Genomic DNA, 26,963 nt, shown 5'->3' with positions numbered 1-26,963 from the left:
AGACGACCTCATCTATCATGCCGCCAATCGCCACCAACACCTCATCCACATCCTGCCTCCGGCCTGGAACGCCCTCCCTCCTCATATCTGACAGACAAATATCTCCTACTTCAAAGCCTTATTGAAGGCACATCTCCTCCAAGCAGTCTTCCCTAAGTCCCCCTTTCCTCTTCTCCCACTCTCTTCTGTGTCACCTTGAGTTGCTCCCTTTATTCATCCCTCCTCCCAGCCCCACACCACTTAGGTACCAATATGCAATTTAATAATTTATATCAATGTCTGTCTCTCCCTGTAAACAGTAAGCTCACTGGGGGCATGGAATGTGTCTGTTTAGTACAGTGCTTAGTACAGTGCTCTGCACACAGTAAGTGCTCAATAAATATGATCGAATGAATGAATGAGACCCAGGGGATCCAGGGGCTTGGCTCCTCAGCAGAAGCCTCCCATCACCCCCGCAACTTCTGCACTCCTTTCCCTGCTCAGCTCTGTCAGGTGAAACAGGCAGGTGGCAAGAGGCAGGAAAATCTGGGGTGGTAGTAGAAGGGCTCCATTCACACCAAGGTCACAAGTGATGGAGGGCCCTGGGCAGAAGCAGCGTGACTCAGTGGAAAGAGCTCGGGCTTTAGAGTCAGAGGTCAGGGGTTCAAATCCCAGCTCCACCAATTAGCTGTGCGACTTTGGGCAAGTCACTTTGCGTCTCTGGGCCTCAGTTACCTCATCTGTAAAATGGGGATTAAGACTGTGAGCCCCCCATGGGACAACCTGATCACCTTGTAACCTCCACAGCGCTTAGAACAGTGCTTTGCACATAGTAAGCACTTAATAAATGCCATCATCATTATTATTATTATTAAATGTCCAGCTGGCCCCACACTGAGCCCATCCTACAGCATCCAGCACCCTCCTTTCCCCGCCTCCAATGGCACAGGGCCTGATTCCCCATCAACCTCCACTGATGCCCCCAGAGGTGTCAGCAATACTGGGACCCTTCAGCCTGGCAGAGACCCTTCTCACCCACGAGAGCGGGTCAACCACATCTCAACCCGAGCCCCAGGGCAGCCCCAGGGTCCCACACCATGCCCGGTCCCCCTGGGGGGTCATCACTCTGCCAACAGAAAAAAGCCCCTCAGTTCCATTTATTCCTACTTAGAATGGGAACACGCAGACATCAACCCACGCCGGTGGGTTTGCCCACTCATGCGGAGCCACGCGGGGTCGGACACATCCACAGAAAATCCCACCTGTGCCCACCCATGACAGGGATCTCTGGTTGGGGCTGTCCTGCTCAAGAGTACCCAGGACTTGGCAACGGAGTTGGAAGAGGGGGAGAAGGGTGTGTCATTATCCCCACTGAGGGAGTCCATGTGCATACATCCACACGCAAACACACTCACACACACAAAGAGAAACAACAAGGCCTAATGGAGAGATCTTTGGACTAGGAATCAGAGGACCAGGCTTTCGTCCAGGCTCTGCTATATAATAATAATAATGGCATTTGGTAAGTGTTTACTATATGCAAAGCACTGTTGTAAGCGCTGGGGGGATGCAGGTGATCAGGTTGTCCCACATGGGGCTCACAGTCTTAATCCCTATTTTATAGATGAGGCAACTGAAGCCCAGAGAAGTTAAGTGAGTTGCCCAAAGTCACACAGCTGACTAGTGGCAGAGCCGGAATTAGAAGCCATGACCTCTGGCTCCCAAGCCCGTGCTCTTTCCACTGAGCCACGCTGCTTTTCTAGGTCACCCAACAGTCACGACAGTTCACTACTCCCTGCCTTAGTTTCCCCATTTTTAAAACGGGGATTAACTATCAGTCCTCCAACTCTCTTTGACTGTGAGTTACATGGGCAACAGAGGCCTTGACAGATCGCCTTTCATTTTATCAACACCAGCACCTATTACAGTGCTTTGACTTTGGTAAGTGATTAACGAATAGCACAATAATAAGAATAGTTATTATCAGCAGCTACAGGATGAAAAGGTCCCATTATCCCCTCAGCAGGGGTGCATAAAAATGAACACACACACACACACACACACACACACACACACACACCCCAAACACACACACTCCCTACAAGGTTCTTCATTTCCCCCATGGAAAAGCACAGAGCAGGGAAATAACCATTCATCTTTCGTACCCCCAGGGTGGGAAACCCTAATGATTTGGTCTCTGGACAACGGGCTTGGGTTTTCCAGGAGGAAGTTGGGGAGCAGGGCAGCAGCTACTCAGGAGGAGGCACATCAGGGGTCTCTCCAGCTGCTGGAGTGTCTTCAGTCATCAGGTCTTTGTATTGCCGCTTGAAGAATCCAAGCTGAGAAGGGACCGGAAGGCAGAGAGTCAGGGAGCCGGGGCCAGGGAGATGGGGGTGGCACAGGAGGGTCAGGGAGAAGGGGCTGGGGAAAGGATGGGGCAGGAGCAGACGGGGGGTGGGGGCAGAGAGAGGGTGAGAGGGGCCCCACCTTGTACAGGCCGGCAGTGAGGAGCGCCAGCAGGACCAGCCCCCCGACGGAGCTGCCCACGATGAGGGGGAGAGGATTATAAACCTCGTAGCGCTCCACCACAGTCTTCGCCTGGCACGTGGAAGGGAAGGTTCTCCGTCAGAGACAGAGCAGCCCACCCATCCCGGGGCCTCCCTCCCTCGGGCCAGCCCCCGGCCCCGGATACTTACCCTCCACCCAGCTGAACTCCATGCCTCATGCTGGCCCCTGTCACCCTCCTCCAGCAAGTCACTCCCTCCACCCTGGTTGCCTCTCCTCCTCTCTCCCCTCCTCCCCAGTCACCTGGGCCATCAGGAATCCCTCCTGGCCAGGAAACTGAGCATACCGCCCCGTGTCAAAGATCAGCGCGGCCGAACTCAGAACTGAGAGGCGATTCTGCTTCGTCTGTGGAAGAGGACGAGAAGGGCTGGAGCCGCCGGGCCTGTGGCGTCGTGGTTGCAGCCCGAGAGAAAGGGAATGTGGCGGGCTCTGGGGAGTAACAGGCTGCAGCCTGGCCCAGGACCACAGGCCCTGGTGGGTGGCTGACCCCTCCAAGCCCAGCCCAAGGCATCTGCGCCCACCTACCTGGCCCACCCAGCCGAAGCTGAGGTTGCCTTTGAGGGTGAAGGTGAGTTCCTCTCTGATTTGAAAGGATGCGATGGGGCAGCGGATTACCTGGCAGACGGCGACCGAGCAGTTCTAGGGAGGGGGAGAGCGGGGTCAGAGGGACACACTGTGGAGGGCTGCTCTGGCCCTTCTCCGGGTGAGTGGATCAATCAATTGTATTTATTGAGTGCTTACTGTGTGCAGAGCACTGTACTAAGCGCTTGGGAAGTACAAGTTGGCAACATATAGAGACAGTCCCTACCCAACAGTGGGCTCACAGTCGGGAATCCCGAGACCAAACGAGGAGCTTCGGTTGATTGAGGCAGGGAAGCGGGGACCGAGGGAAACCCCACTCCTCCTCCCCTGACAGGGGCTGAAGTTGGGGGCACTGGGGTCCATCCTCACCAGGTCGGGGCTCTGCTGGAGGAAGGATCGGAAGTCAGGGTCCCGGGGGTTTTCTCTGTCATTCACACACTGTGTTGAGAAGTTCTGGGCATAGAGAAGAGTCGGTCAGTGTGGGGAGACCGGGCCTTAGGGAGAAGAGTGGCCGGGGGGACAGGTTTGGGGGCCGGGCTGAGGAAGGGGCATGGGCGACTTTGCTTGGGACTGACACAGGAGCACAGCTGACAAGAAAGTTCTTGGTCCTCCTGGGGGATCGGGTGTTGGGAGGCTCCGTCATCCTTATCTGGGTCGGACGAGAACAGAAGTTGGGTATCCAGTCTGGGAGCCGGTGGGGCAGATGAGAGGTATACCGGTCTGGGGGCAGGGGAAGAAGGCTTTCAGGGGCCGAAGGTAACTGGGGGGTGAAGATCTCTGGCGTAGGGGAAGGAAGGTTTAGGAATTGGAGGTACCTGACAGGGGATTATCTCTGGGGGGGTCAGAAAGGAAGGTGTCGGAGCCAGAGGTATCTGTGGGGTGACGACCTCCAGCGCCGGGGAAGGAAGGTCTCAGGGGCCAGAGGTACCTGTGGGAGGACAACTTCTGGCGTGGTCCACACAGGCAGCCCGTCCAGCTCCAAGGGGATCCAGAAGGTCACAGTGACGTTGAGGCTCCGGAGACCCAGGTTGTTCACCTGGTCGGGGAGAGGCCATGGCTCATCTTTCCCGCTCCCTTCTACAGGGCCTTCTCTGGGCCCTGGGGGTCCTGTCCTCCCTCCCTGGTTCTCCTGCCCTGCCCCATGCTTCCTGCCAGCCTGGGGCCCTGGGCCTTTCCCGTGATCCTCTGGGCCCACCTCAGTCCAGTTCCTCCCCCTGGCCCCCCGACACATCATCGCCTCAGGCCCTGTCCATGGCGCAGCCACCCGACTCCTCACATGGTATTGGTGCTGCAGCACGTGGCCGTTCTTCTCCTCCGACGCTGAGAAGTTCAGGTAGGTCGTGGATTGCTCCCCGCTGTCGGGAAGAGGGAGGGGAAACGTTGAAGTGCTGGGGTTGTGGGTAGGCAGTGAGCCACAAGAGCTTCTCTCGTTCCAGCACCCTACAGATTTTTGCCTTTATTTTGAGTCTTTTACGCTTTCTTAGGGTTTAATGGTTTCATCCTCCTGATGTGCCTGTCATCAGTCCCCTCTCCCCCGCATACACCCGGCAATCGAGAGCCCCTTGAGGACCAGGGATGGTGTCTAATTCCTGTGTTGCTCCCCAGTACAACGCTCTACACACACAAAGACCTTAAAAAATGTAACTGCTACTACTACTGTCATACACCCACAGTGTCCTTGTCACGCACATTAGGATGTCACAGTGTCCACCCAGGGGGAAGCTCCCCGAGGGTCCCTGGGTGGCTCCTGGGTGGTCATGGAACAGGTGACAGGAGGCAGGGAAGGGAGTAGCCAACTTGTACTCCCCACTCGCTTAGTACTGTGCTCTGCACACAGTAAGTGCTCAATAAATATGATTGAATGAATGAATGAATGAGTCCGGAGCTGGGAGGAAGGGGGGCAGTACCTGTTGATAACCACATTGACCCCGTACTTGACAGGCAGCTGTTTCTGGAAGAAGGCTTTGCTGGTCTTGGGGATGTTGTTGTCGCTGGGGTGAGAGAGGAGGAGAGCCGGTGGGGAGGGCGCTGGGGGCAAGGTTGGGAACAGGGTGAAGGGTGAAGAGACCACAGATAAGGGACAATAGCTGCTGGGAGCCAGGGCCCTGCTCCGGCAGCCGCTCACCTGGTGGCATTGGCAGTTAGGAGCAGAGTGTTACCAAAGTTGGCCGCGGGTGGAACGTCGAAGGTGACCAGGAAGGTGACCTGGTGGGAGAGGAGAGAGAAATGGCAAGGAGGAGGAGGAGCCATGGGGAACAGACCAGAGGGCTTGGGGAGAGGATGGGGTGGGGAGAGTGGGACAGGCCTGAGGCCACAGCTGTGGGGGTGGTGCTGCTGACCTTGGCTCCCTCCCGGAAGATGGGATGGCTGATGCTGCAGCTGCTGCTCCTCGGCCGCTCGGACTCACAGGTGAGACGCAGGGCTCGTGGCTGTTGGAGGTTATGGGAGGGCAGAGCAGAGGGGGTGAGCGAGGGTCACGGCAAGGCCCCAGACCCAGCGCCCCACAGAGCGGGCCGACTCACCTGGAGCACGGAGACCCGGCGGTGGGACAGCCCCGGGGGGTAGGAGAAGGTGACTAGCGTCCCGTATGAGTCCTCGCCCTCGTTGCGCACCGTCACAGTGATGTTCAGGTCTGGGGATGTCCCTACCACCAGGCTCTGCTGGCTGTGTGGGAGAGAGGGTGGGTTGGGAGATCCTACAGAGGGGAGATGGAGGGGGGCAGGAGTGGGGAGTGGAAGACAGGGAGCCAGAGGTGTTGTGGGGGTAGAGGAATGGATAAGGCTGAGGCCTCTGGTTCTCCGTGGATGCCAGAGACCCTAATTCAGACAAGCACAGCCGCAGCCATAGGGACTGGGCCACAGAACTCAGCTGAGGAAATCTGGGCCACACCTGGCTAGACTTGGACAATCCGTTCTCCCTGGCATCTACCAGTAGCCCGAAGGGTGAGTTCAGCAGCATCATCCTCAGTGCCCAGAACACAGACATTTTTCATCAGCCTAGCAGCCTATAGTGGCCATGCTTGCTTTGGTCCCAATGCAACCAGGGGGACTGGGAAGAGAGACTGGTCCCGGGGCTCCGGGCTGGGCCGACATTCCCTCTGTTCCGGGCTGAGCTGCCCTCAGCGGGCAGGTGGACGAGGGCATCACCTGGAGAAGTTGAAGGTGACACTGAGGTCGTCCTGGCAGATGCTGTCGGCACCACAGTTCTTCTCGAAGGGGAGCTGAGGGAGAAGGGGAGGAGACTGAGCACCAGGCACCCCAGGCCCTACCCCGATCCCAGTCTCCATCCTCAGGGCCCAGTCCCCTCCCCAGACTCACAGAGGCAGTGAACAGGTCCTGAGAACCTTCGGCCAGCACGGGGCGGAGCTGCCCAGACGAGGGGATGGGCTGGCCCAGCAGGGAGAAGTTGAGGCGCAGGACGATAGGGGTCACCGACTCCTCTACACACTCCTGGGGGATGCTCAGTCTCAGGGACACTGGGCCTCCCTCCCCATCGCATCTCGTACCCCGACCGGACCCGGGCCTTTCCGGACCCAGCCTCTTTCTCTGTTCCAAAGCTCCGATAGCCTTCCGGTCCAGTTCCACTCCGGCTCAAGCAGACTAACGCTGAACACAGCCAGGCTGATCTGGACCTCGGGGGGGCCGAAGTGGGCTGGGGGTCCCCTCGGTACCCCGGATGCCTGTGTCCCCAGTCCGGCTGGATTCACTGGCCCAGGGAAGGACAGGGCCTTGGGTTTCTTCCATGAACAGGATGGGCAGTGAGACCCTGCACTGTGGGGATGATCACGGACCCCACAGGGCTCCGGATCCCATCAGAACATCCCCCCCGGGCCCCTTCCCTGGTGCCCAGGCTTCCTGCCCTCAGCTCACCGGTAGCAGCAGCTTCACGGCCTCACAGCTCTTCCCCAGTCCTATATTTCGCTGTGACCTCAGGGTACGGGTGTTCGTCTGGTCAAAAACAGCACGGGCCTTCAGACGTCCAGGATCCAGGGCCAGGTCATAGGTCACAGAACTCTGGATGTCACCTGGACCTGATGAGAGCAAAAGGTTTAAAGGGAACAAGGACAGGGAATAGCCAGGTTGGGAGGGCAGGGTGGAGAGAGAGATGCCTGGGCCTGGTGCTGAGGTCTCTCCAGGGCTACATGGACAGAGGAGGATTCTGAGCCTCAGGTCCAAACCAGAGGTCTGGATGAGCTTGGAAATCCTGGGGCAGGTCCGGGGGCTTCTGAGGAAGAACATGGTCCCTGAGGGTCAGGAAGCCCCCGCTCCGGAAGACGAGACTCACCCAGCCGGTCCCGCGAGGTCTTGCGGATGGTGAGACAGACTTCTGCCTCCCCAGCTTCCCGGCGGGAGACCGTCTGCTCTCCACAGTCAAACACAGCCCGTGCCAGCTCCGAGGGCACGAATCGCAGGGAAACGTCGACTTTCAGCACCGGCCGGGACCTAGGGACCCCGGAAAAAGCCCGGGAGAAGAGAAGCATTCCCGGATCAGCCGAGTTGGTGGAGTTTGGATCTTGGGCCATGGAATCCCATTTCCCTCAGAGTCAATGGAACAACTGTGCTCACCTGAGAAGCAGTGCCTGCCCTTGGGCACCCACGGCCACATCCACCAGTCCATCCTGAGTGAGGTCCTGCCCCCCGCTCAGGGCCTGTCCAAAGTACTGGAGCCCCGGAGAGAGCTGGGAGCCCCCAATCCGCTAGAGGGGATGCCCAGAGAGGTGGAAGGGGAAAGGATGAGAGAGGTAACAGGAAGGAAGGTCAGGGAGAGGAGCAGAGGGGGAGACCCAGGGGGCTGAAGGGAGCAGAGAGATGGAGGGCGATGAGGGCTGGTGGGGCCCCTGGGAGCGGGTGAGTTGACCCTGTGGGCCAAAGTCCTGGAGCAGGGGAAGGCCGGAGGGGACGGGACTCACCTGGCTGTAGGTAGGGTTGATCTGGGCTGGCGCCGCGCCGTGAAACAAGTAGACAGCTCCACGGTTCTCCTCCTCACCAGGCGCCCCCACCACCACATCAGTCAGCCCGTCCCCATTCGTGTCCCCCAGCACGGCCAGGGCTGCCCCAAAACGAGCCAGAGGCTGCCCAGGCTGGCCCTGGAGGATGGACTTGCACTGCCAACCCTCCCTCTGCAAGACAGAACCGACAGTCTCAGCAGACTTCAGGCCCCTCCCACCTGCCCGCCCTCCCCAGCCCCCACCAAGGACCCAGGAATCCTGGCCGCCCAAGCCACTCACCTTCAAGGGCACGGGGCAGACTGACACAAGCCCCCCAGCTTTTTCCTCATAGTGATGGGGGGCCCCGATGAGGACCTGGTCCGTGTTGCCGTCTCTGTCCACATCCACGGCACAGACGGTCGCCCCAAAATAGGAGCCGATCTAGGGGTAGGGGGTAGGGGGTGGGGGTAGGGGGCAGAGGCCAGATCACAGGGTGCCCCCACCAGGGCTGCCCACCCCATTGCCCAGGAAGAGCCCTGGGCCCGGCAGGTCCGATGTTCGCACCGGGACTTCTCCCACTGCAGAGTGGTGGGGCCTGGGACATCCACGGATAGAGGTGCTAGTGCTGACACCAATGGGGACAGAAACAGGACTCCGGGGGAGGCCACCCAGCCATGGGGAAAGTCCCGGGATGGGGCCTGCGGACTAGGGACAGGGCAAAGATCGTTTGGGGTCTGGTGGTGGAGAGCGTCACTGGGGGAGACCTGAATTGGCTGGACCAGACTATCCTCACTCCGCTCATCCCCACCCTCTCCCTCGTCATCACTCACCTGTGACCCCGTGACCTCGGCCCACTGATTCCACCTCCCAGCGATCTTCCTGAATATCACGACTTTCCCCGTGTGTTGGTAGCGGGGGGCCCCAAGGACCAGGCTCTGAATATTTCTCTGAGTGGCCACATCAGCGGAGTAACCTGAAGGGACAAATGTCGCTGGCACGTGGCACCGCCTCCCATGCAGCTTCCTCCCAAACCCCACTCCCCGAGCCAAGGTAGCCCAGGTAGCCCAGCCACCCAGGGCTCTCCTCACCCAGATAAGCATCATGCATGTCCCCGTTCTCTTGGGAGACGTTGATGAAAGTGGAACCTTCCCCTGGGGGGTACAGGGAGACTCCCCCAGACCAGTCAAAGCTCCCCACGGCTCCCAGGACCGGCCCATCCTGGGGAAAACAGATGTCAGTACTGCAGGGAGAGGGGCCACTGAAGAACCCCCCCCACCCCCGACCCTTGCAGCCCCAGAGACAGTTGAGCTGTCCTGCCCCAACCTCTGCCCTCCCCAGGGAGAGAGCCCGGGTTCCCACCCTTACCCCCCAAACCGGACAGTGTCCCTGGTCCCCCCGTCCCGTTTCCACCCATGTGTCCCCCCCAACTCCCTGCCAGCATGCCCTAGGGGGGGATCCACTCACAGGAGTCAGCAGAGCACTGAAGCCCTCCTGAGACATTTCATGCTGGAAGGAACTACTGCTCCCCATCTGGGTTCCTAAGGGGAAAAGGACCTTTGGGGCTGGAGGTAGGAATGTGGCCAGCACACTCATGTGGCAGGAAAGTGGAGTCCAAAGGATGGGAAAATAAGGACCTTGATATCTGGGTGTGCAGTTCTGGGAGGTGAAGCACAGGCTGAGGTGGAAGTGTCAGGTGCTGGGAATCATGGGGGCTGGGCTCAGGCAGCATAAGAGATCTGGGGTTTGGGGAGGAAACAGTTTCTTTTGGCAGCTGGGGGTCTAGGCTTACCCTCAATGGCAAAGATCTTCTCCTGCAGCTGGTTCTGAATGTTATCCAGAGCCCCAAAGTTGTTAACCTGGAACACGTGGTCTTGGGGCGGATCTGACGCGATGCTGTCCAGCTCCTTCCTGGCCGACTTTGTTCTAAAGGCAGAGCCCACCTGTCCGCAGGGCACAGTGGGGTCAGGGCCCGAGGGGAGGGGAAAGCCCGGAGGAAGAGACCCTCACTTTTGTCCATTCGGGAGGATGAGCAGGGGCAGCAGCATGGAGCTCTCAGCTGGTCCCCTGGGCCACGTGGACAAGAGGATGGGGCCCCCTTCTACCTCTCCCCCATTCATACACACTCATCACCTGTACTCCCATGAACCCCTTTTTCAGTCAGGAAGGTGAGAAAGCAGGGGCCTCCTGAGGCCTCTTCAAGGCTCAGTGTCAGGAAGCCTGTTGCTACCACCATGACTGTGGCTGCTACTGAAACTGTGACTGTGGGACTCTGATTCCCAAGGAGCCAGAAAATCTGCTCCTCTAAGCACAATGTCCTATAAATTATTTATTTATATTGATGTCTGTCTCCCCCTCTAGATTGTAAACTTGTGGGAGAGGAATGTGTCTACCAAGTCTGTCTAAGATACTTTCCCAAGCGCTTAGTAAGTAGCTCTCAATAGATACATTGATGATGATGATGATGATGATGATGATCCCTCCCTATGGTTGTCCTTGCCCTTTATGTTGATTTTGAGTTCTCATTGTTTTATCCTTCCTTTTGTGTCTGTTGATAATGGTAGCAGTGGAAAGAGAATGCATTACTACTACTATTACTGCTACCTGACAGGAGAGATTGGGTCTAAAGCTGGAGAAGGTATCTGTGCCTGAACCAGAAATTACAAATGAGGAGAACTGACAAAGGAGAAACATTCAATCCACAAGTGGGGGAAGGTGAAGAAAGAAGCAGGGAGGAAGGAGGAGAAGGGTTTCAGCTCCAAGGGGCTGGGGATGAGAGGGAGCAGGGAGAGAGGAGAAGGTTCTCAGGTCTCGGGGGTGGAAGAGAGTAGGGGGCAAGGAGGAGGAAGTTCTCAGGTTCAGGTGTCGGGGAGAGCAGGGGGCAAGGAAGCAAAGGCTCTTAGGTTCGGTGGGTGGGGGTGAGGGGAAGCAGGGAAAGAGGAAAAGACTCTTGGGTCCAGGGGTTGGGGAGAGCAGGAGGTGAGGAGGAAAAGGCACTCAGGTCCTGGAGGAGGGGATGAGGGGAGCAGGGAGAGAGGAGAAGTTTCTCCGGTCCCAGGGGTGGAAGAGAGTAGGGGGCAAGGAGGAGGAAGTTCTCAGGTTCAGGGGTCGGGGAGAGCAGGGGGTGAGGAAGCAAAGGCTCTTAGGTTCGGTGGGTGGGAATGAGGGGGAGCAAGAAAAGAGGCAAAGACTCTTGGGTCCAGGGGTTGGGGAGAGCAGGCGGTGAGGAGGAAAAGGCACTCAGGTCCTGGAGGAGAGGATCAGGGGAGCAGGGAGAGAGGAGATGGTCTCAAGTCCAGGAGTAGGGGGACAGGGGTTTTTGGGGAGAGCCACAGGGAGGAGGAGGCTCTCGGGTCCGGGGGTGGGAGTGAGAAGGGGGTGAGGAGGAGAAGAAAGCTCTCAGGTCTGGGTGAGTGTAAGGAGGAGCACAGATGGAAGAGGAGCAGGCTCTCAGATCCAGATCCTCTAGACTTTGAGCTCCCTGTAGGTGGAGAAAGTGTCTACCAACTCTGTTGTATCATACCCTTCCAAGCATTCAGTACAGTGCTCTGCCCAGAGTAAGTGGTCAGTCAATGCCATTGATTGATCCAAAGTCTGGGGGAGTGGGGAGGGAGGTGAAGATGGCTCTCAGGTCCAGGGACTAAGAGGGGGCGGGCAGGGAAAGGCTCTCAGATCCAGGGGTCCCCGTACCCCGATCGCATAGCGGATAACCCCTGCAGCCTCGGCCAGTGGAATGGCATCAGAGTATTCCAGGGGATCTTCATATTTCTGCCCATCAGTGATGACGATGAGGATCTTGGTGGCATCTCTTCGGGCTCCTTGTGATTGCTGGAAGAGCTCTTCCCTGCCATGTGAAAATTGAAAAAAGAAAGAGAAAGTCTCAGAGAGAATCTCCCTCCCCAACCGCAACCAAATTCCCCTGACCATAACTGTTTCCATTTTCCAAGCCCTCCTCCAATCCCACCTCCTCCATAAACCCTCCCCAAGTTGATTCCCAACCACCCCATTCACATCGGCCCATCACCGCCCTTGGCACTTACCTAGCCTCAGCATGTATGAATATATATGCATTTCTATTGTACATTTGGTAACGGTATTTGTTAAGCGCTTACTATGTGTCAGGCACTGTACTAAGCACTGGGGTAGATATACACTGATCAGATCAGACACAGTTCCTTAACCCACGTAGGGCTCACAGCTTTAATCCCCATTTTACAGATGAGGTAACTGAGGCAGGGAGAAATTAAGTGATTTGCCCAAGGTCACACAGCCGACAAGGGGCAGAGCCAGAATTAGAACCCAGGTCCTCTAACTCCCAGGGCCATGCTCTTTCTGAGAGGCCACGCTGCTTCTCTGTTACTCGCCCCATCGTTTCCAAAACTGATGGACTAGCTTCTATGTTCTCTACGCTGAGATTCATTCAATCAAATTTATTGAGCACTTACTGTGTGGAGAGCACTGTACTAAGCGCTTGGGAAGTACAAGTTGGCAACTTATAGAGACGGTCCCTACCCAACAATGGGCTCACAGTCTAGAGATGTGACTGATGCCAATCAGGGCAGGTATCAGAAGCCAAGGAGAATGTTGAGATGCAGATGGGGAACTCACTAGATAGTAAACTCCTTGAGGGCAGGAGCTCTTTCATCTTCTACTGCATGCTCCAATATGCCTGATACAAGACTCAGATTACTAATGATGATGATGGGGCAGCAACTGAAGTGGCATGGCCAAGTGGCCTAGTGGAAAGGTCATGGGGCTGGGAGTCAAAAGAACCTGGGTTCTAATCCTGCCTCTGCCACTCATCTGCATCTCATAATTATTATTATTTTTATGGTATTTGTTAAGCGCTTACTATGGACCAAGCATTGTTCTAAGTGCTGGGGTAGATACAGGGTAATCAGGTTGTTCCACGTGGGGCTCACACTTTTAATTCCCATTTTACGGATGAGGTAACTGAGGCACAGAGAATAATAATAATAATAATGGCATTTATTAAGCATGTACTGTGTGCAAAGCACTGTTCTAAGCACTGGGGAGGTTACAAGGAGACCAGGTTGTCCCACGGGGGGCTCACAGTCTTAATCCCCATTTTACAGATGAGGGAACTGAGGCACAGAGAAGTGAAGTGACTTGCCCAAAGTCACACAGTTGACAATTGGCAGAGCCGGGATTCAAACTCATGACCCCTGACTCCAAAGCCCATGCTCTTTCCACTGAGCCACGCTGCTTCTCTAGAGAGCAGTTAAGTGACTTACCCAAGGTCACACAGCAGACAAGTGGTGGTGGCGGGATTCTTTCAGGTGTAAAGCACTGTACTAAGCGCTTGGGAGAGTACAATTCAACAACAGACAGACACATTCCTTGCCCACAAGGAGCTCAAAGGAGTGTTACAACTGTCAATTCCATGTGGGATGGAGACTATGTCCAACCTGATAAGCTTGTATATACCGCAGCACTTAGAACAGGGCTTGACACACAGTAAGTGTTTAAGAATACCACTGTATAATAAATACCATAATATAATAATAATAATAATTACTAAAAGCAAGTTTAACATTAGGATGACATGATGGACGTGCTTTACCGCTCAGGTTCCCTGAGCTAGCCAGGTCTTTGTCCTCAGCCAACTTCCCTTTGAATTCTAGAAAGATGAAATGAGGCAATCAATGAGAAATGAGAAGCAGCGTGGCTCAGTGGAAAGAGCCCGGGCTTTGGAGTCAGAGGTCACGGGTTCAAATCCCAACTCCGCCAATTGTCAGCTGTGTGTCTTTGGGCAAGTCACTTAACTTCTCTGTGCCTCAGTTCCCTCATCTGTAAAATGGGCATGAAGCCTGTGAGCCCCCCGTGGGACAACCTGATTATCTTGTACCCCGCCCAGCGCTTAGAACAGTGCTTTGCACATAGTAAGCCTTAATAAAATCCATTATTATTATTATTAATCAAGTCCTGTGTCATCTCAGGGCAGCTTAGGCAGGTGGACTTGGCTGTATCCTCACTGTCCAGTCTCATCCTTGCCCTCCGTGATCTACTCTAGACTCAGTGCAGAGCTCTGTTTTCCTGCCCCCAAATGAAGGGACTCTTGGGACAGAGATGGCAGGATACAGAAGGCAAGGGGACCATGGACCGAGAATGCCACGTGGCAGCAGTACCCACAGAGGAGGAAACATACACCACTTTCTTGATGCCAGAGGCAGTGTAAGTCAGCCCATCCAGCCGAGAAATCGGATTCACGAGACTTTCTGGGTGCGGGTTACGGTTGAATTCGGCGAAGGTGAAATGCGTCTCGAAGGTGTCGGAGAACTGCATCAAGGCGAACTGCGGAGGGGGAGGAACATCAGCCATCAACCCTGGTCTCTCCCGGCCCCGGGAAAAAGATGCTTTCTCCAGCCGCAGCCCCCAGAGCTCCCAGCTCTCCCAGCCTCACTCCTGCCCCACGCCGGCCCTGGGAGCCCAACCCCCGGCCCCCGGCCCTCGGCCCTCACCAGCGTGTTGGTTCCCTGGAATCGTTGCATCACAGTACGGACAAACTGCTTCATCCGATCGAAGTCTCTCAGGTTAATGCTGCCGGAGCCATCGATGAGGAAAACAATATCGCTCTCTTGTTTCGGGCAGTCTGGGATAGAGCATGCGGGACCCTTGTCATTGGGGACCATCTTGCTTTATGCCAGAGCAGCAGGGTGAGGACAAGAGTCAGGATGAGAGGTGGCAAATAAATGGGAGAAGGTCCCACCTAGGCCTCCTATAGAGATCTGGGAGGCCTTCCCAGACTGAGCCCCTTCCTTCCTCTCCCCCTCGTCCCCCTCTCCATCCCCCCATCTTACCTCCTTCCCTTCCCCACAGCACCTGTATATATGTATATATGTTTGTACATATTTATTACTCTATTTATTTATTTATTTATTTTACTTGTACATATCTATTCTATTGATTTTGTTAGTATGTTTGGTTTTGTTCTCTGTCTCCCCCTTTTAGACTGTGAGCCCATTGTTGGGTAGAGACTGTCTCTATATGTTGCCGACTTGTACTTCCCAAGCGCTTAGTACAGTGCTCCGCACACAGTAAGCGCTCAATAAGTACTGATTGATCGATTGATTGATTGATCTCTGTAGCCATCTCTATAGAGTTCTATAGAGAAACTGCAGGCTATGAAGCCACCTCTCACACAAATATACATAGCTCCATTCCTCCTCTCTCACCATCTTCCTCAGCATCTGTGGCCTTCTCCCCGTATAAAACACAGTCACCAACCTCTCACCTCCCTGGCACATTCGGTATTCTCCCAAACCCCAGACCACCCAGCTTCCATCTGCCATTGGAACCCAGGGTCCTGTCCACAGTAAAAAAAACCAGCCGCCACCTACACAAAACCCTGTCTTTTTCTAGCTAGAACCCCTTCTGTCTCTCCATCCCCTTCCCACAAGAGTCCCCCCTCAATCCCTGTTCAAGCAGACCCTTCCACCAGAAAGCAGCAGATGTGCCGCTGTTCCTGTCTGTTCCTTCCCTGCATCACTTTGACTCTGTGTCAAAGTGTCAAAGGACCTTTGGGCTTCTATTACAGAAGCTCTATCCAGACAGGACTGAGAAGCAGCATATCCCAGTGGAAAGAACAGGTGCGTGGAAGTCAGGGAACCTGGCTTCTAATCCCGGCATGGTACTTGCCTCCTGTGTGATCTTGGGTAAGTCACTTAACTGCTCTATGCCTCAGTTTCTTCATCTGTAAAATGGGGATTCAATACCTGTTCGCTCTCCTTAGACTGTGAGCCCCAGATGGGAAAGGGAATGTGTCCATCCTGATTATGTTGCATCTCTGCAAGTGCTTAGTACAGTGCTTGGCACATGGCAAGAGCTTAACAGACACCACAATTATTATTATTATTTTTCTGCGCTCTGGGTGCAGCCCAGGTCCTGGGTCCATCGCATTCCTCTCTGTCAGTGACCATGAGGCTCATAGACTCACCCTGCAGGGCTTCTGGGATCCGCCGGTCCAGCTGCAGGTTTGAGCCCAGCAGGAAGCAGATACCATTCACATACATGTTATTCCCACAGGCTCGGTGCACCGTGGGGCCGCAGGCCTGGGTGAGCAGGGCCAAACAGAAAACTCCTTTCCTCGGGATCCTCCCATCCTGCCCCCAAAGCCCAGCCATGCCCCAGCCCTCCCATCCCTGCCAGAACCCAGTTTCCTGCCTTCCCTCCTTCCCCCACTCCTCAGCCACCCACTGGTTCCCACAAACTGACCAGGAGCTGTGAAGGGCTGGAACTGGCAGCCAGGGAGAGACCCAGGGACATGTTCACCGCCTCTGTGGGGGCTGGGAGGAGACACACATGGAGTCACACACACATACGATGGGGGCGGAGGGCCTGCTCGGGGTACAAAGGAGATCTCAGCCCCGGAGGGTGGGGACTGGGGACCTGAGTTCTGGGCGAGGAGCAGTGTCTGTGGCAGAGGGCTGGGGGCAGGTGGTAGGATTCCTGGCTGCTTGGAAAAGGAGTAAAGGGTTGGAGCAGAAGCTGCCTCAGGGCCAGGAGAGGATGGGGCCCCTAAGCTAGTCCAGAGAAGGAGAAGAAGGAAGAGACACTGACTTTCCCAGGGACGGGGTCCCTAGCAGGGGAGCCGGGGGAGAAGGAGGGCCTTTGTGATGCTCACTGTGCAGGGGGATGGGAGTGCAGCGCCCAGTGCCATAGTCACACTTGTACAGTTGTCCTGTGGTCGTCGCCGATTCCCCTTTCAGAGGGTCTGCCACCACCAGCCTGGTAAACCATGGATGGGAAAGCACAGGGGTGGGGAACCACCCCACGATAAGGGGCCGGGTGGGAGGGGGAGAGCACCAAGAGGGCTGGGAAGGTAGAATTGCCATCCAAGAGCAAGATGGAGCGAGCTCAGATGCACGGTGCTCCCATGCCCCCCTACAGCAATGTGGGAGGAAGCAAGTGGGGTGAACCTGTGGAGGGGCCGGATGACCAGCTGCTTTCCCCAGGCCAGGACAGCTCTGGGGCCCTGTGGCGAGGAAATGTCAACAGAAGAGGACTTCGTTTCCAAAGCAAAAAGTTAGCTCTGGGCTGCAGGTGAGAGACAGCTGAAATTGCGTTCAGGTGTTGTCAGAGGGAATGGGCAGTGTTCAGTAATAATAATAATGGTGGCATTTGTTAAGTGCTTACTATGTGCAAAGCACTGTTCTAAGCGCTGGGGGGATACAAGGTGATCAGGTTGTCCCACTTGGGGCTCACAGTCTTAATCCCCATTTTACAGATGAGGGAACTGAGGCACAGAGAAGTTAAGTGGCTTGCCCAAGGTCACACAGCTGAGAAGTGGTGGAGCCGGTATTCGAACCCACGACCTCTGACTCCCAAGCCTGTGCTCTTTCCACTGAGCCATGCTGCTTCCCCAAGTTCAAGTTCCACACCCCGACCTCCATCACCTCCCCCACCAGGAAGGGGCAAATTCCTTCTCATTCCTTCTAGACTGTGAGCCCACTGTTGGGTAGGGACCGTCTCTATTTGTTGCCGACGTGGACTTCCCAAGCGCTTAGTACAGTGCTCTGCACACAGTAAGCGCTCAATAAATACGATTGAATGAATGAATGAAGGGAGCAGGTGGGTGAACAGCCGGCTCTGGGTTTTCATTACAGTATTTGTGAAGCACTTACTGTGTGTCAGGCACTGTATTAAGCGCTGAGATAGATACAAGCTAATCAGGTCTGACACAGTCCATGTCCAACGTGGGACTCACAGTCTTAATCCCTAGTTTACAGATAGGGTAACTGAGGCCCAGAGCAGTGAAGTGACTTATCCAAGATCACTCAGCAGACAAGTGGCAGAGTCGGGATTAGAACCCAGGTCCTTCTGACTTTCAAGCCTGTGCTCTACACACTAGGCCACAGTGGTTCTCTGTTGTCTCTGTTGTCTCCACAGTGTCCCCACGGGGACATACCCAGGACACAGGCAAGGGAGAACCTGGCAGGAAGAACCAGACCGATGCCCAGGAGAGAAATGGACAAGAGCCAATGCCCTCCAGGCCCTCGCTGGAATGCAGAGCCACCTTGTTTTTTACCACAGTCAAGCCCACGGGGTCCCCAGGAACCCGACAGCGGGAGTAAGCAGCCGACATCAGGAACACATGAGAGGGAGGGGATGAGGAGGGAATTAGGCAAGGATCTCCCCAGGACAGGTGGACCCACGGTCGTACTCTGAGCCCTGGAACTGGACCAAACTCTGGCCAAACCCAGCTCCACCCATCTGGAAAATCATAGGGTTTTCAGTTTCCAGGTTGAATCCACAGCAAGAGGCCAGACCTGGAGAAGGCGGAAGAGGGAGAGCAGCTGTGACCGCCCTGTCCAGGGCTCTCTCTGCCAGGGATGTCTCAATCCCTGTAGCCCAGCCGTCCTGCTCCCAAGCCCCTCTAAGTCCCCGGACACTGGTCCCCCTGTCCTGGCACCCCTTCCCCCTCCTATCTCCTTCCTTCCCCCGCTGGACACAAACATCCTGCCCCACCCAGACATTGGCTAAGAGGAAGTTCCTATCCCCTGTTGGTTAAGTGAGTGTCTTCCCTTTCTCTTTTGCCCCCTCTCTCCTCACCATCCTCCACAATGAGGCACTCAAAGGGAACCTCAGGGCCAGGTGATAGGACACCCGGGATTCAGCTGTCCTAAATCCTGAAATCCCACTTCCTCCCAGATGATCCTTCCCTTCTCACTCCTTCTTCCAAACCTCCCAGAACCTTTCCTTTTTCCAAATCCAGGTGTCCTGATCCCAAGCCACACTCTCTCCCATCACACACTCCAGCGATCCTGGCCTCTGTGCGACCTTTCCAAGCCGCGGTCCAGAGCTCAGGTAACTATCCTGCATCCTGCCCATGACCCCAGGGCCCTACCCTCACCCCTGAATGCCTCTCTCTACCCCTCCCCTCCCTTTTCCGCATCCTCACTCACCAGTCAGCAGGAGCAGTGCTCCGGTGTCCATGGCAGGGCCACCAAAGGACAGGCGAGGTCCAGGGCTTCGGAAGGAGAGCCGCTGGGCCAGGCCCTGAAGGTGGGTAACAGTGGAATGAGAAGTGGACCGGATTGGCGACCAGGGAGGGAAGTCAGATAAGTGACTGAATCAGATGAGGACGTCTAACACAGTTAACCTCAGAGGGGTGTGAAAATTTATCTTCCTCTCCACTGACCACATCTAACCCCGCCCAAAAGGCTGCCCTCAGCCCCACCCACAACCAAACTGGATCCTTTGTAAGGGTCAGCCACGGAGCTCTGCTGGGCACCAGACAAGCCATTAAGTACAGATTTGGCTCCAATCTGAAGAGCCTCCTCTAAGGCAGGGACCTAGAGACACACATCCAACTGCCCCGACAGTGCCTTGAATGAAATAAAGCATTTAGGATAGAGCGCATCACGGTAGGAGTCGGGGAGGGAAAAGTCCCCTTCCGTGACTGCAAATATCCTGGGGATGCTGAGCAGAGAAGGGGGCGGGGCAGGAATGCTGGAGGAAGCCACAGTCCCCCTGAGTTCTGAGCTTGAAGAAGGGACCACTAAAGGCACAGTGGGGGCAAACTCTTTCCAGTCTGTGGGGTCCTTGTCCTACTGGGGTGAGGGGGCGAAGCAGCGAGACCTAGTGGAAAGAGGAGAGGCCTGGAAGATAGAAGACCCAGGTTCTAGTTCTGACTCTAGAACTGTTTTTTTTAATAGTTCTTGTTGAGCACTTACTATAGGCCAGGCACTCTACTAGCTGCCGGGTTAAGAATAATCAATCAATAAATCAATCAATCATATTTATTGAGCGCTTACTATGTGCAGAGCACTGTACTAAGCGCTTGGGAAGTACAAATTGGCAACACATAGAGACAGTCCCTACCCAACAGTGGGCTCACAGTCTAAAAGGGGGAGACAGAGAACAGAACCAAACATACCAACAAAATAATAATAATAATAACGATGGTATTTGTTAAGCACTTACCATGTGCCAAGCACTGTTCTAAGCCCTGGGGTAGATACAGGGTAATTAGGTTGTCCCACATGGGGCTCACACTTTTAATCCCCGTTTTACAGATGAGGTAACTGAGGCACGGAGAAGTTAAGTGACTTGCCCAAGGTCACACGGCAAACAAGTGGCAGAGGCAGGATTAGAACCCACGTCCTCTGACTTCCAAGCCCACGCTCTTTCCACTAAGCCACTCTGCTTCCCAATAATTATGGTATTTGTTAAGCGCTTACTATGTGCAAAGCACTGTTCTAAGTTCTGGGGTTGATACAAGGTAATCAGGTTGTCCCACGGGGGGCTCACAGTCTTAATCCCCATTTTACAGATGAGGTAACTGAGGCACAGAGAAGTTAAGTGACTTGCTCAAAGTCACACAGCTGATAAGTGGCAGAGCCGGGATTAGAACCCTCGACCTCTGACTCCCAAGCCCGGGCTCTTTCCACTAAGCCATGCTGCTTCTTAACTGCTTGACTGGTTAGATAGTCAATCAGTCAGTCAGTCAGTCGTACTTACTGAGCACTTACTGTGTGCAGAGCACTGTACTAAGTGCTTGGAAGAACAATAAATAAGCACACTCCGTGCCCACAATGAGCTTTCAGTCTAGAGGGGGAGACAGACATTAATATAAATAAATAAATTACAGATATGTCCTTAAGTGTTGTGGGGCTGGGATGGAGGGATGAATAAAGGGAGCGAGTCAGGGCAGTGCAGAAGGGAGTTGAAGAAAAGGAAAAGAAGGCTTAGTCAGGGAAGATCTCTTGGGGGAGATGTGCCTTCAGTAAGGCTTTGAAGCAGGGAGAGGGTAATTATCTGTCAGATATGAGGAGGCCAGGCCAGAGGTCAGTGGTGAGATAGACGAGACTGAAATACAGTGAGGTTAGTATTAGAGAATCAAAGTGTGCAGGCTGGGCTGTAGTAAGAGAATAGCGAAGTGAACTAGGAGGGAGCAAGGCGATTTGACTGTTTAAAAGCAAATGATGAGGAGTTTCTGTTTATTGCGGAGGTGGCTAGGCAACCACTGGAAGTTCTTGAGGAGAGGGGAAACATGGCCTGAACATTTTTGTAAACAAATGATCTGAGTAGCTGAGTGAAGTCTGGACTCGAGGGAAGAGAGACAGGAGTCAAGGAGGTCAGCAAGAAGGCTGATACAGTAATCAAGATGGGATATGATAAGATATTGGATTAACGTGGTAGCAGTTTGGATGGAGAGGAAAGGAAGGATTTTAGCGATGCTGTGAAGGTTGAACTGACAGGATTCAGTAGTGGATTTAATAAGTGGGTTGAATGAGAGAGAGGAGTCAAGGATAATGCCAAGGCTGTGGGCTTGTGAGACAGAAAAGATGGAGGTGCCACAGGTTAGACGTGGTTCGTGTCACAGAGGGACTCAGTCTTAATCCACATAGTATAGATGAAGTAACTGAGGCACAGAGAAGTGAAGTGACTTGCCCAAGGTCACACAACAGACAAGTGATGAAACCGGGGTTAGAATCCAGGTCCTCTGACTCTCTGGCCCGTGCTCTTTCCATTAGGTATTTGCCCACTCCATGACCTTGGGCATTACTCAACTTCTCCCTGCTTCAGTTTCCTCATCTGTAAAAGGGGGATTCAATACCTGTCCTGCCTCCTATTTAGACTGTGAGCCCCATATGGGACAGGGATTAAGTCTGACCCAATTATCTTTTAAAAATTTTAGTGCTTAGTGCCGTACTTGGCACATTATAATTATCATTATTATTATTACCAAGACTGGTAGGACTGGGGCATGGAAGGAGTGGATCTGTGAGATAGTAAAGAGGAAAAACTGGCAGAACTTCGAGACCTACCACGTAGAAGTAAATGGGAGAGGGGAGCCAAAGGTGACAGCCAAGTTTTGAGCTTATGAATAGGGAAGGGGAAGTTTTAGCAGAGATGGGAACTTTACGTAGAGGAAGTGGTTGAGGAAGGAAGATGAGAGGTTCAGTTTTGCCATGTCTAATCTAGAAGCAGCGTGGTGTAGTGGATAGAGCACACTTCTGGGAGTCAGAAGGTCATGGGTTCTATTCCCGGATTCGTCACTTGCCTGCTGTGTGACCTTGGGCAAGTCGCTTTACTTCTCTGTGCCTCAGTTACCTCATCTGTAAAATGAGGATTTAGACTGCGAGCCCTATGTGGAATAGGGTCCGTGCCCACCCCAATTATCAAAAAATTATCAGCGCTCTACCCCCGCGCTTAGTACAGTGCATATAAGTATATAGCGCACATAGTAAGTGCTTAACAAATACCATTTTTTTTATTGTTAGGAGGAAATATGTGATGGTGGGGTCAGTGAGAGGTCTGGGCTGGAGATGTAGATTTGTGGGTCACCCACACAGAATGGAAAGTGGCCACCACAAGAGCAGATGAGCTCCCCGAGAGAGACACATCTCCCCCCCAGTTCTGCCCCAAAGAATCCACCCGAGGCTAGGCCAGGTTGCCAACTCTCCTGACTGCTTGGGAGGATTCGGAGCTCACCACCTACTCTACTCCACAGAAGAATTAAATGGAGTTAAATTGTACTCGCCCAAGTGCTTAGTATTAGAACAGTGCTCTGCACATACAGTAAGTGCTCGATAAAAATGACTGACAATTGATTGGAGGGTGTTGAGCTCCCACTTGAAGAGGGGAGCTGGGGAGCACCAGCTGAAAAGAGCGGCTTTGGCAAGTTGGGGAGAGCGGGGAGAGACTGATGCCAATTGTAAAGAGCTTGTGTTTACCGCAGGGGGAGGTGGAAGCCATTGGGAAGTTAAAATGTAAGCTTGCTGTGGGCAGGGAATGTGTCTATTTTTCTATTGTACCCTCCCAAGCGCTTAGTGCACACAGGAAGCACCAAATAATAATAATAATTCATTCATTCAATCATATTTATTGAGCACTTACTGTGTGCAAAGCACTGCACTAAGCGCTTGAGAAGTACAAATTGGCAACATATAGAGACGGTCCCTGCCCAACAAAATATAATAATAATGGTATTTGTTAAGCGCTTACTTACTTATTTACCTTGTATCTACCCCAGCACTTAGAACAGTGCTTGGCTCACATTCTCAATCTCCATTTTACCGATGAGGTAAATGAAGCACAGTGAAGTGACTTGCCCAAAGTCACACAGCTGACAAGTAGCAGAGCAGGGATTAGAACCCATGACCCGTGACTCCCAAGCCTGTGCTCTTTCCACTAAACCACATTTGACTGACTGAGTGATTCTGAAAACCTGAGAAGTACGTGCCGAGAAACATTTCAAAATGTCCCCGACAGCAGCATGCGGTGTATGGTGAAATGGAGAGGGTTCTGAGGGAGGAGGCCAGAGAGGAGGCTGATACATTTATCTAACTGTGGGGTGATGAAAGTGTGGGCCACTGGCAGCTCTTGGGGAGACGAGCAACCTCTGTGCTGTTCCAAAAGGAACATTCTCTGGTTTCCGGGAATGAAAGTTTTCCAGGACCATCTTGGAAGCATCTTAGAGAAGCAGCGTGGCTCAGTGGAAAGAGCCCGGGTTTTGGAGTCAGAGGTCATGGGTTCAAATCCCACCTCCACCAAGTGCCAGCTGTATGACTTTGGGCAAGTCACTTCACTTCTCTGTGCCTCAGTTACCTCATGTTGGGTAGGGACTGTCTCTATATGTTGCGAACTTGTACTTCCCAAGCGCTTAGTACAGTGCTCTGCACACAGTAAACACTCAATAAATATGATTGTTTGATTGATTGATTGATTAATCCCCATTTTACAGATGAGGGAACTGAGGCCCAGAGAAGTGAAGTGACTTGCCCAAAGTCACCCAGCTGACAAATGGCAGAGCCGGGATTTGAACCCATGACCTCTTACTCCAAAGCCCGGGCTCTTTCCACTGAACCACGCTGCTTCTCTAATATGTTTTGTTTTGTTGTCTGTCTCCCCCTTCTAGATTGTGAGCCCACTGTTGGGTAGGGACCATCTCTATATGTTGCCAACTTGGACTTCCCAAGCGCTTAGTACAGTGCTCTGCACACAGTAAGCGCTCAATAAATACGATTGAATGAATGAATAAATGAATGAATCTGTAAAATGGGGATTAAGACTGTGAGCCCCCCGTGGGACAACCTGATCACCTTGTAATAGCCCCAGCGCTTAGAACAGTGCTTTGCACATAGTAAGCGCTTAATAAATGCCATTATTATTATTATTATTACCTTCACCTGCATGGTGGGCTGAGCTACTTGCTCTAACCCCTATCCCAACGGGGTCCTAGGCTGCTGATCTAACCCCACTCCCGCATGGCATGCTGAGAAGTAGCATGGCGTAATGGATAGAGCATGGGCCTTGGAGTTGGAAGGTCACGGGTTCTAATTTCAGCTCCCCCACTTGTCTGCTGTGTGACCTTGGGCAAGTCACTTCACTATGCCCCACTTCCTCATCTGTAAAATGGGGATTGAGTCTGTGAGCCCCATATGGGACAGGGACTGTGTCCAACCCGATTTGCTTGTATCCAACCCAGTGTTGGCACACAGTTCTGTCTTCCTCCCTTCAAAGCCCCACTGAGAGCTCATCTCCTCCAGGAGGCCTTCCCAGACTGAACCCCCTTTTTGCCTCTCCTCCTCCCCATCCCTCCTGCCCTACCCTCCTTCCCCTCCCCACTGCACCTGTATATATGTTTGTACAGATTTATTACTCTATTTATTTTACTTATAGATATTTCCTATTCTATTTATTTTGTTAATGATGTGCATCCTGCTTTATTTCTATTTATTCTGATGACTTGACACCCGTCCATATGTTTTGTTTTGTTGTCTGTCTCCCCCTTCTAGACTGTGAGCCCGTTGATGGGTAGGGACCGTCACTGTATGTTGCCAACTTGGACTTCCCAAGCGCTTAGTACAGTGCTCTTCACAAAGTAAGCACTCAATAAATACACTTGAATGAATGAATGATTCTAGCTTTATTTCTATTTATTCTGATGACTTGACACCCATCCATATGTTTTGTTTTGTTGTCTGTCTCCCCCTTCTAGACTGTGAGCCCGTTGATGGGTAGGGACTGTTTCTATATGTTGCCAACTTGGACTTCCCAAGCGCTTAGTACAGTGCTCTGCACACAGTAAGTGCTCAATAAATACGATTGAATGAATGAATGAATGAACAGTTAGAGTTTAACAAATACCACAATTGTTATTATTATTACTCTAACCTTGTGCCCACATAGCATGCTGAGCTACTTCTCTAATCCTGCTCCGACATGGCATCCTGCTGCTCTAACCCACTTCCTACATGGTGTGCTGGGCTACTGCTCTAACCTTGCTCCCACATGGTATACTGGGCTACTATTTTAACCCCACTCGCGTATGGCGTCCTGTGCTACTACTCTAACCCTGTGCCCACACAACATGCCGACCTACTTCTCTAATCCTGCTCCTGCATGGCATCAAGCGCTTAGTACAGTGCTCTGCACACAGTAAGCGCTCAATAAATACGATTGAATGAATGAATCTGTGGAATCATAACGGTCAAGTCCCTCATTTAGGCGAAATACGAATGAATGAATGCTTCACAACATATCTCCCCTTTGTTCTTTAGGTCTTCTGAAAGGAGTAGCTGAAAACAAGATGAACCTCCTCCTTTAGTGGGGTTGGGTAGGGTTTAATCACCTTGACAACAAGGCAAGGGCTGGATGGGAAAATCCGTCCCAAGGAGTTATTGCTGCCTATCCTGATGGATTTATCCTGTATCGTACTCTTTGATTCAATTAGATTCATTCGTTCATTCAATTGTATTTAGTAAGCGCTTACTGTGTGCAGAGCACTGTACTAAGCCCTTGGGAAGTACAGATACAACATATAGAGATGGTCCTTACCCATCAACAGGCTCACAGTCTAGAAGGGGGAGACAGACAACAAAACATGTGGACAGGTGTCAAGTGGTCAGAACAGATAGAATTAAAGCTAGATGCACATCATTAACACAATAAATAGAATAGTAAATATGTACAAGTAAAATAAATGGAGTAATAAATCTGTACAAACATACATACAGGTGCTGTGGGGAGGGGAAGGAGGGAGGGCGGGGGGGATGGGGAGGAGGAGAGGGAAAAGGGGGCTCCGTCTGGGATGCTGTACCACTGTATGTACTAGATGCTGTACCACTGTATGTAAAGAAGCTCTGGATTGCTTGGAGCTGAGCTGGCCTCGATTAGCAGGGGAAACTCTACTTCTCAAATTCATTCCATTCAATTGTATTTATTGAGTGCTTACTGTGTGCAGAGCACTGTACTAAGCGCTTGGGAAGTACAAGCTGGCAACATATAGAGATGGTCCCTACCCAACAGCGGACTCACAATCTAGAAGGGGGAGACAGACAACAAAACAAATTAACAAAATAAAATAAATAGAATATGTACAAGTAAATAGAGTAATAAATATGTACATACATATATATAGGTATGGATCCCTCGCCCTTCTAATGGTAACAATGGTATTTGTACCACAGTTCTTCTGGGCCAGAAGAAGCACTTGTCTTACGCCGTTGAGTCGTTTCCAACCCATAGAGACACCAGGGATACATTTCTTCCAGAACGCCCGGCGGTCCATCTGTAATCAATCAGTATCCATAGAGTTTTCTTGTTAAAAATGCAGGAAGTCGTTTACCATTGCCACCTTCCGCGAGTCTCCACCCTCTCCCACGAGGCTCTCGTCTCTCCCACGAGGCTGCTGCCGAGCAAAACAGTGGCCAGCGCTTAGAACAGTGCCCAGCACTTAAAACAGTGCTTTGTGCATAGTAAGCACTTAACAAATGCCATCGTGATTAGTATTTCTATTATTTTGATTTGAAGCAGATTGCCTTCCACTTGCTAGCCACTGCCCAAGCTAGGAATGGAATGGGTAGGCCTCTGATTGACTCTCCTTCCCGTAACTGAGACTGGTAGAGGACTGGAAACTCTCCAGGTGCAACCCTGAGAGGGG

At 53.0% G+C, this 26,963-nt stretch overlaps 1 protein-coding gene and 1 non-coding gene across 2 annotated transcripts; both read right to left on the bottom strand.

The window, feature by feature from the left end:
* Positions 1 to 2,056: 2,056 nt before the first annotated feature.
* Positions 2,057 to 19,031, bottom strand: LOC119942547 (integrin alpha-D-like). The gene is made up of 30 exons (XM_038763383.1): positions 18,976 to 19,031; positions 18,234 to 18,339; positions 16,695 to 16,798; positions 16,286 to 16,356; positions 16,008 to 16,122; positions 14,533 to 14,663; positions 14,220 to 14,365; positions 11,741 to 11,894; positions 9,843 to 9,993; positions 9,518 to 9,591; positions 9,142 to 9,271; positions 8,884 to 9,026; positions 8,354 to 8,494; positions 8,036 to 8,245; positions 7,692 to 7,822; positions 7,411 to 7,568; positions 6,996 to 7,156; positions 6,444 to 6,575; positions 6,273 to 6,346; positions 5,637 to 5,790; positions 5,466 to 5,555; positions 5,252 to 5,331; positions 5,034 to 5,117; positions 4,403 to 4,481; positions 4,055 to 4,162; positions 3,496 to 3,579; positions 3,070 to 3,183; positions 2,788 to 2,889; positions 2,467 to 2,577; positions 2,057 to 2,318 (listed from the first exon to the last, which is right to left on the bottom strand). Exons 1-30 carry the CDS (start codon positions 19,004 to 19,006, stop codon positions 2,229 to 2,231), a joined length of 3,459 nt encoding a protein of 1,152 aa, XP_038619311.1. The 5' UTR covers positions 19,007 to 19,031; the 3' UTR covers positions 2,057 to 2,228.
* A 7,794-nt stretch (positions 19,032 to 26,825) lies between these two features.
* On the bottom strand, positions 26,826 to 26,963 carry LOC119943062. Its single transcript, XR_005455546.1, has one exon. It is a non-coding gene; the product is annotated as a small nucleolar RNA SNORA7 (small nucleolar RNA).

Source organism: Tachyglossus aculeatus, chromosome 21 (assembly GCF_015852505.1).
Source record: "Tachyglossus aculeatus isolate mTacAcu1 chromosome 21, mTacAcu1.pri, whole genome shotgun sequence".
NCBI classification, from domain to species: Eukaryota; Metazoa; Chordata; class Mammalia; order Monotremata; family Tachyglossidae; genus Tachyglossus; species Tachyglossus aculeatus.
This window is presented reverse-complemented; position numbering and strand designations above follow the sequence as displayed.

What these genes read in the sequence shown, in the direction of transcription:
- LOC119942547 (XM_038763383.1), bottom strand. Translation starts at nt 19,006, where the DNA reads ATGGACACCGGAGCACTGCTCCTGCTGACTG. An exon ending in TCTTCCGGGAGGGAGCCAAG is followed by an intron (nt 5,332 to 5,465) that starts GTCAGCAGCACC and finishes CTCTCCCACCAG; the next exon opens with GTCACCTTCCTGGTCACCTT. An exon ending in GTCAATGTGGTTATCAACAG is followed by an intron (nt 4,482 to 5,033) that starts GTACTGCCCCCC and finishes TCTTCCCGACAG; the next exon opens with CGGGGAGCAATCCACGACCT.